This window comes from Rutidosis leptorrhynchoides, chromosome 6 (assembly GCF_046630445.1).
Source record: "Rutidosis leptorrhynchoides isolate AG116_Rl617_1_P2 chromosome 6, CSIRO_AGI_Rlap_v1, whole genome shotgun sequence".
Classification (NCBI taxonomy): domain Eukaryota; kingdom Viridiplantae; phylum Streptophyta; class Magnoliopsida; order Asterales; family Asteraceae; genus Rutidosis; species Rutidosis leptorrhynchoides.
Window position 1 is genome coordinate 102,484,662 of NC_092338.1, and position 10,199 is coordinate 102,494,860.

A 10,199-nucleotide genomic window follows, 5' to 3' on the forward strand; every position below is an offset into this window, starting at 1 on the left:
AAAAATTTACAAATGGATGAGGTGTTTGGAAAAAATAAGGTTGAACCAATGTGAATCTATAATACATCTTGTAACGATGTGTTTAAGGTGTGAGAATTAATGGTTACATTCTAATTCTATTAGAGTCGTGAAGATACTGACCAATAAGATAGGTCAACCAAGTTAAGATCATTCACTAAGCAATTTTTTAATATTGTGGTGTTGTGAGGGAGATTTTTGCTGACGTAACATTGTTGTGGGATAGATGGCATAGGGCGCTGTGGTAAATGTATTGTTGTGCTGTTGTGGAACGCTGATGTGACATTTATAATTCATTTTTTTATTTTTAACAAGTATTTAAAAAATTAAATCAAATAAAGTAAAACATATTGTTTTAATTAAATAAAATCAAACATTAATAAATAAAATACATTAATTAAGATTACAACTTAATTCCTAAATATACATTAAATAAAATACATTATCCGAAAACGATTACGATAAAATAAATTGCAACATTTATCAATACTTTCCATCTCCTATTGTATCGTCACGGACTCAACTCTCACTCGCGTAAGGACAACCAGGTACATCTTCATCATCAGTAGGGACCCGACCGTGACTTGATTGGCCCATGTTTACGAGATACAACTCAATTCGACTAGGTCGTGTCTTGGCGCGCTCTTTTTACGCATCTCATTGCTCATCCGTAAACAGAAACATCAACACTTGCTGCTCTTCGTCGAAATATACAATTTGCGTAAATACGTATGGTGTTTATTTTTCGAGGAATTTTTTCAACTTTGACCAATCAAAGTCGGAAATATCGACATCTTCAAAAGATTTTTTCCCGTCAATGTATGACTTCCAGTCATACTCAGCTCTACTCCCGTAATGCACATCAATGGAAACTTTGTTTGAATTCACGGTGTGAAAATGTGGAGTGTGTTTGATATATATGTATATAGAGAGAAATGGTATGTATATAGAGAGAAATGTGGAGTGTATATTTATAATCAAATTTATAATGGATATATGCAGATTTCAAATTTAAATCGGAGCCTTCTCCTGCAGAACCAACCAATCGGAATGCACCTTCGACCGTTGTAGCCTCCGTTGAAACGTCCCACAACGACACGACGAATTGGACCACAACGGCTGCACAGAGCCCGTTGTGATCGATTTCCCGCAGCGATATGAGCACAACGACGTGCGTAGTGCATGATCTAACATATTAACCATGAAAATAACACATGCATGAACATTTCCTTTTGTAATGTGTGTTAACGAGCTGGGGCCTCCAAGCTGTGAATTTGTACGTGTATCGGTGGTTTGAACGTTTATATTTATTTACATGAGTAGTGTAACGTTTTTAAGCAACGATTGTTTCAACATTGATAGTAGCAGTCAATATTTTTAGTTACAGATTAGTCATAACTTAGTAGATACAAAAGTGTTGTCAAAGATTTGTAGACACTTTGCAACAGTGACTAAAGGAGTTGCCATTGAACGTCTATTGTGATAAAGAGGTAATAGAACATAAAATTTATACTGACTATTTAGCACTTCAATAAGTATATAACCTCACATAAAATGCATCCTTTCTTCATTAATTAATTAGATAGCCATGTATTTTAGTAATTAAACTAGTTTTTGGAGGTCCGTGTTTCGCTACGGAGATCAAATCCACATACACATATAATTTCAATACTTTTCTTAATCAATAATAAATAAACGGGTTATAAAATAAGGTAAATTATAAGTCTGCTTTCAAAAATAGATAAAAATAATCATTACCTTTTGTATATAAGATAAAAATAGAGGTAAAAAGTAAGTGCTTAAATGGTAAAGTAAATAAAAATTATAATATAATAAATATAATGTTTTAAACTGTGTATTTTTACCTAAAGACTATTAATATTAGATCGAGAAGTAACATATAACAATATTTTATAATACTTAAAAAGTAAACAATTTTTCTATTTTGTATGTAATATTTGTATATGTTCGGTTTCATATTGGCAGGAGGTTTCCTTGAAAACAATCTCTCTACTCGTCAAAGAGAGAGATGACTTTCTCTGCTTTTGTGAGTGTTTCACTTGGGGTGGAGAAACGACTTTTCTTTATTCAAGGATAGATGATGAATATCTACGTCTCACCTCTCCTATAACCCATACATGTGGGATTGAGTTTTGTTGTTGTGTTGTTGTGTACACCAAATTATATATTTTAAAGAAAAATCAAAGAAATCATTTGCTCAATTACTCAACTAACGTTTTAACCTCCAAAACTCACCAATGGGTCTCTGGGATGGCTCGTCTACTAAAAACCCTAATCAGACTATTTATTATATAAACAAAATCACTTTTCCATTAATTAACTCATTTCTCCAATCTTCTTTCTCCCTTCTCTCATCCCATATCCCCCATTCTCTTTCTCATTCTTTTCTTGTTATTCTTTTACTTATCATCTACTAAATGTTTAATATCTAATTAGGTAATTTAAATTAGTTCGTTATGAATACTTTGAATATTGAAGGTTTCCAGATCTGTTGTATAATTCTTTTAGCCCACATGACTTCATTTTAGTTAATCTAGTTTGTTTAAAAATTATGCTATGGTGTATCTGAAGCTCGTAAATGTAATATCATAATTTTTTTTTTGTTTTTCGACTCAAATTTTTATTTGTATATCGATATACATAATATGTATATTTATAGTTGCAAAATACGGAGCAACTGTGTTTATCTATGGATTAATATTTTATACTACATTGTGGTAAGGGGAAAAAAAAATTTATACTCCATTGTGGTTAAAAAAAAAAAAAAACATTTGCTACAGTAGCTACAGTGATTGCTACAGTAGCTACCGTAATTTTAGGCGAAGTGGCGAGATATTATTGGTCTCCATTGTCCATCTTTAGTATATAGTATAATATAATATAATATAATATAATAATAATATAATATAATCAATATATAATTCACTTATAATTTTTATAGACTTCATAAATAATTAAACGACCATGCAATTTAATAACTAATTGAGTATATAACTTCATAAAATATGTGAAGCACGTTGTTGCGCTAAATAATTTTGCTCATTATATCTATAATTACAATTTTCTTATAGCCGATTGGTAGTAATCAACTAATCATTTACTTACGACAAGTTAATAAAAACATCAAAAAAATACTCGTATTAGTGGATGATGAAAAGAAAAGAAATATAAAGAAGGGTGAAATGATTTTGCTCTATCTATTAAACACCAGTTCACTGATATAAATATATGCATATATGTAATATATTGTTTTGCATTGATAGTTTATATTTACAAAACGCATTTCAATAATTGGTACATATTTAAAATGAATAAAACTTAAAAATTAATATACTATGAAAAGTTTGAAATCGTGGAAAAAAGTAAATATTTCATCTGTTCCAGTTTAGTAGTCACCGAATAAAAAAACGCATAATTTAAGAAATAACATTAATATCACATTCTATTTTCTTTATATATATACTTTATTGCTTAACCATAACTTTTTTCTACATTTGTTTTATATTCATGAAGTAAAGATATAAATGCTTATAGAAATTGACTAGCAATTTAGAACATTCGAAAAAGGAAAACAAAATTATAGTCATTATTATAATTTACACTAATAAAAATAAAAATAATCATAATAATATAATAATAATCATCATAAATTCATAATAATAATATTTAGTACTCCGTGTTACTAATATTAATATTAATAATTAATTAATAATAGGTACGTGTAAAGGCCTTTAAAACAAGTAACATGGGTTGTTATTTTAGTTACTTCTTTTAATCAATACGTGATATTAACTACTCCATACTTCGAGACATCAGAACATGAAAAATTATATGTTAATCGTGACTCATATAATGAGTCATGTTATATGTTAATTGTAGACTCATATCACTTCATATAAATTACTCTAGAATTATATTCGAACTCGTTTTCTATTATTTATTTTTTTCTTTCCTTTTTTCATATTTTACTACATCTAAATAACGACCTCATCAACGCACTTAAATGGTTTTGGTCCAATTCGGAAATCTCCAAAGGATGTAACGCATCTTTCTTCACCCTTATACCCAAAAACACCAACCCTATTGGATTGAACGAATACCGCCCTATTTGTCTAATTGGAAGTTATTACAAAATCCTAACCAAAATCCTTGCTAATCGTCTCGCAAAAGTCATCCACAAGGTCATTGGGGTTGAGCAGACTGCCTTCCTCAAAGGTCGGAACATCTTAGACAGCGTGATAATTGCTAACGAAATAATCGACGAACTTAAACGTAAAAAACGTAAAGGCCTAATCTTCAAAGTTGACTTCGAAAAAGCTTTCGACTGTATCGAGTGGGACTTCCTATTCAACACCATGCACTACATGGGATTTGGACCTAAATGGATCAGTTTCATCCGTGCTTGTCTTTCCTCATCATCTATTTCCATCCTTGTCAATGGCTCTCCCACCGACGAATTCTGTCCCGAAAGAGGTATACGTCAAGGTGACCCTATCTCGCCTTTTCTCTTCATCATCGTCGCCGAAGGTCTCAACATTCTCACCAAACGGGCATTAACTAATGGACACCTTCGAGGAATCAATGTTGGTAACGACAACATCACTGTTACCCACCTTCAGTACGCCGACGACACTATTTTCTTCGGAGAATGGAGTAAAAGAAATGCCAAAAATATTTCCAAGCTCCTCAAATGCTTCGAGAGAATCTCTGGACTCAAAGTCAACTTCCGAAAAAGTAAACTTGGTATCGGAACTACTCCTCACGAATCTGAAGATATGGCGAATTATATTGGGTGTTCTTCCGGTACCACTCCCTTCACATATCTTGGCCTCCCCATCGGTGTTCCCACTTCACATCCTTCCTCTTGGCAACCAATCGTGGAAAAGTTTGATAAAAGACTATCCGATTGGGCGGCAAAATCAGTCTCTTTTGGCGGCCGACTTACCCTCATTAAATCAATCCTAAGCAGCATACCACTTTACTACTTCTCTCTCTTCCACGCACCGTCCTCCATCCTTACCCTCCTTGAAGCCAAAAGACGAAAAAATTTTTGGGGTGGTTCATCAACAGAAAATAAAATCAACTGGATAAAATGGGATCTAATACTTCTTCCTTATGAAAATGGTGGTTTAAATGTTGGCTCTCTTTTCAGCAAAAATATCTCACTACTATGTAAATGGTGGTGGCGATTTAAAAATGAAAAAAAATGCTTTATGGGTCAAAGTTATTACTAGTATTTATGGGAAGGGCGGGGGGTTGGGATCTAACGTTTCTTGCAGGAACATTTCAGGTCGCACAGTTTTGAAAGAAATCATCAAAGCAGGAAACATCGCAGATAGCACGGGCTCCTCATTCTCCTCTGCCATCACAAAATGTCTCGGAAGCGGTGATACCATTGAATTCTGGAATGACATTTGGTTTGGTTCGGAATGTTTTAGCACTCTTTTTCCAAGATTATACAGGCTTGAGACCAAAAAAGAAGCATCAATCGCTGAAAGAATCACACACATCAACGGTTCCTCATCGGGTAATTGGTGTTGGACAAGGCCTCCAACTGGACGAGTCCTCAACGAACTTACAGAACTAAATAACATAGTATCTTCCATTGCACTTTCAGATAAACCCGACTCTTGGAAATACACTCTCGACCCTTCCGGAACATATACTACCAAATCATTGGCACACTTGATAAACACACTAAAGTTTGGTGGTAACGCTCTTAGCACATCGATTCCTCGAAACAAACTCTTGCCCCAAAAGGTCTACATTTTCATATGGAGAGCCTTCCAAAATAAGATACCGGTTAGATTCGAATTAGACAAACGGGGTATTGATCTCGACTCCATTCTATGCCCCCTATGCGATGTTGACATAGAAACCACCGAACACATTCTCGGACTTTGCCCTAATTCGGCCCTCATATGGAAACTCGTACTTGATTGGTGGGCTCAAGATAACACGCTAATCTCCAATCTCAACGATGTTATTATCAATAACCAAGCCTTCGCTAGCAACAACTTCGGATCCACGATATGGCAAGCAACCAAATGGATTACATGCTACATAATGTGGAAACATAGAAACTTAAAAGTATTCTCTAAAAAAGTCTGGTCTCCCGCGTCGATTCTCTCCGAGATACAAACACAAAGTTATAGTTGGATATCCAAAAGATCGCGAACAAAGAAAACAATCGAGTGGCATCAATGGCTCATTAATCCTTCCTTCTTCGTCGCGGAACCTCCACAACGGGTCGGGATCGGCTAATACACTCTTCCTTGCACCTCTGTAGCGCACGAAGTCTATTTCTACTATCGAGGGTTTGATTAATCGGGTTAGCTTGTGTTTAACTTTGTAGGCGCTCGATCGTCACTGTTTTTCTATCTTTCCCGGCTTGAATTTTTTCAAGTTCTTATTCCCTCTTTAGTGTTAATGGTCTTCGTCGGCTACTCTTGTTTACTATAAAATCCTACAAGTTTTGTTTCTCCATTTCATAATTGTATAGATATGTATAGGGCCTTGTACTTTAATATTCCGTTAATAATAATTTGTTTGCTTTTCAAAAAAAAAAAATAACGAATAATAAAAATAAAGATTTACAATTTTACAATAATATCAACTCCATACTTCGAGACATCAGAACATGAAAAATTATATGTTAATCGTGACTCATATAGTGAGTCATGTTATATGTTAATTGTGACTCATATCACTTCATATAAATTACTCTAGAATTATATTCGAACTCGTTTTCTATTTTTTTTTTTCTTTCCTTTTTTCATATTTTACTACATCTAAATAACGAATAATAAAAATAAAGATTTACAATTTTACAATTAGTTAACGAAAGGAAACGTAAATTGTAAAGACATGAAAAGAAAAGAAGAAGCATGCATGTGCAATAAGTGAATAACTGGTGACGTGGTGCAGGTACGACAGATGTTTAATTTGAACAAGGACAATATGATTAAAGATACTATAAATGGCGAGATCCCATAATTGAGGGTATGAATTGATACGTGTGGGTCGATCTAATTTTATGCCATTAAAAAAGTCATGTGATTCACCTAAGATTTCTTTTTACCACAAGAGGACATACAAGCCCCAATTTTAGGGAGCATTACTTGTATGCATTTAATTATTTAATTCTTACAATTGTTTTTTAGAAAATAAAGCATAACTTCATCTCAATTATTTTTTATGTTATTTTATTGTTCTAAATTAATTAATTATCTTTTTTTATAAATAAATAAATATAATGTAATAAAGTTTTTTTACTAATACTTTAAACATGTAAGAAAAAAAAATAGTAGAAAACAAGGGGCAAGACTACTTTATATATGTAAGAAAAAATAGGTACTCCTAAAATGTAAAAGTGATTAATAGATACATGTAATATCACTTTTTCTTAATGTATCCGAGAATAAAAGATATGGAAATGAGTTACCACTAACATTTAGATAATTAATAATGGTGAAGGTGTGATGAGGTGTTTTTTTTTTTTTTGAGGTATAGTGCTGATTTGTCAAATGTTATGACGTGATGGTGTAATGAGGTTTGTAATGGTATAACGTGATAGTTGTGTAATAGATGAATATGTCTCATCTTTTTATTTCTTTTTCATTTTTGTTTCTAGTTGTATTCTTATTTGTTTTATTTAATTAAATAAATACTACAAGTTGTCTAAAAGTAAACACATATATACGATATAAAATTGACATATAATATTCCAAAATTAAAATTATGTTAAAAATCAAAATACTACTCCTAATAAAAAAGAGAGGGGAATTACTATTATAATAAAGTATCAGGGCTAAAATTGTTACATCTATAATAAGGAGGAGTATTAAATTAAAAATCTAATAAAAAAGAGTGTAGGTTGTCTTCCCTAATGGTTATACCTGCAACTTTTAACATTACCATACTTGAACTTTTCTATATCCTTCATGACTTAAACACTGAACTAATTTTATTAATTGAAATAGAAATACAAAACTAAAAAACTGAATGTTATTTTACATTCTGATTGGTCCATAAACATAACACTAGCTATACTTTCCGTGATGCAATGATCACGCCAACCAAAAATATTTCCATCACACCACGTTAAGGTGTGATGGTGATGCTATAGTGGTGATCACGGATCTATCACGCGTCATTAACAATGTCTTACGGAGTAGCAAACTTTTCTAATATATATTTTTTAAGATATATAGATAAAAATGATGTTTAGATGTGGTCAAAGGGAAAATCTGAGCCGTTCCGTACAGACGGCTGGGTACGAGAAGAACCATCCACGTAACCCATTGATTGGCACGTGATAACGTTGTAGTCGGCTTTTCTCCACGGTTCACGTGTCCCATGCTTTTTAGGTAATGAAGACGACACGTGGGTCCCTACTCTCCACGTGGCACTAGATTGTTACATATGTTATCTTTCCGCTAGATCTTTCAGATACGGCCTGCTAGTAGGAATATAAAGACTTTTCATCCATTTAAATTGGAGTTTTTTTTAAACCAAATTCATGACCTTCGAGTTTGAAACTTTTCTTTAGCCATCAGTGTCACTGAGTTACATATGGATGTCTTCGATCTCCTTGGTTTTTGGTTTAGATATCGTAGGTGTTTCATGTTTACTTTCAACTTCTTTCCACATAGCTATAGATTATCGTCTAATTAATTAAGTACTTCAAAACTTAATTCCGCTGCATCACAAGGAGCAATTGTGAGAAATAGCCATTCTAGAACAATCATTTGATCTGTTTCATTCTTTGACTGCTCTGCTCCCCCAAAAAAATGAAGAGACTTGTTCTTGCTCTTCCAATTCAGGAAGACTGATTTGTTTGGGAGTTTCAATTTCAAAGAAAATATTATCTTATATTTATTTGCACTATATGTGTATAACGAGTAAAACAAACCCGTGCCTCGCTGCGGGTTGTTTTTGATCGTTTAGGGTCGGTGGTTTTGATGTCGTTGATTTTGATCGGTTAATAGTACGTTTAGAAAATAAAAGGAAAAATAGTGTTTGGGAAAAAGGGTTTCTAAAAAGAGAAAAGAACAAAAAAATAAAAATGTTGAATTACCAAAATATCCCTGAAGCTGGTGGTGTTTACAATAATGACATTGTGAATAGTAAAATGTCACCGTAAATAGTGTTGTCGGTAATGGTAATTGGTAATATGATGATTTTCTTATCGTCTTTTTAGTCAAGTACTTCAAAACTAATAATTGGGCGTTGCAATTTAAAATAAAATATTATCTTATTTATACTACGTATTTAATTGCTCCATATGTGTATAATAATGATTTTTTTTAACAGCTTCATAGTACTTAGTGACGAGGACCGACATGTTCATAAAATAAATAAAGGTAGAGCAATTTATCAAAATACGTTTTTGAAAACTATCGTAAGAAGTTACAATATCCGTCTAAACGAACTCAAATTTTTTTTGCATTAAATCTTTATGACCATGTCTTTTTAAAATAACGTGACCGAACAAAATTTTTACGCACCTGTGTACAGAACTCGTACGAGTTCAAGTTCATACTCGAGTTCGTACAAGTTTTAATCATCCAGGCTGAATTCGAACTCACACAAATAGTGTGTGAGTTCACATGAAATTCTCGCAAGTTCGAGCTCCCACAAATATTGTGTGAACTCACACAATTGTTGTGTGAACTCATACTATGATGATCCGTCCAAATCCCTTTGGACGAATACATCATTCATCGATTTCACAGTAAGGTACTGACCTCTACATGATACGTTTTGTAAACATTGCATTCTTTTGAAAAGGCACACCATAATTAAATATCAAATTCCAAGGTTTTCGACATCTGATGATTTCTACATATAGACAATCACCGTAAATAATAGTTTACCATAATACATCCGTTGTCAATGTAGTTAAAATAAAATACATGGTGATGATTTTGTGAATGCAAAGTTTTCTCGAATACAGCATGTATGACTCCATGCACATAGCTTGTATAACGTATAAGCAAACAGCGGAAGACTTCTAGGAACCTGAGAATAAACATGCTTAAAAGTGTCAACACAAAGGTTGATGAGTTCATAGTTTTAATGTTGCGCATAATCTGTATATAAAGGTGGATCACAAGATTTCAGTTGTTTCATCCAGAAACGTTTATCAAATTATTCTA

The 10,199-nt window shown here is 32.8% G+C and overlaps 1 protein-coding gene across 1 annotated transcript; it reads left to right on the forward strand.

Annotated features, from left to right (window-relative positions):
• Positions 1–4,403: 4,403 nt before the first annotated feature.
• On the forward strand, positions 4,404–6,303 carry LOC139853921 (uncharacterized). The gene is made up of 2 exons (XM_071843259.1): positions 4,404–4,842; positions 5,192–6,303. Exons 1-2 carry the CDS (start codon positions 4,404–4,406, stop codon positions 6,301–6,303), a joined length of 1,551 nt encoding a protein of 516 aa, XP_071699360.1.
• The last annotated feature ends 3,896 nt before the right edge of the window (positions 6,304–10,199 follow it).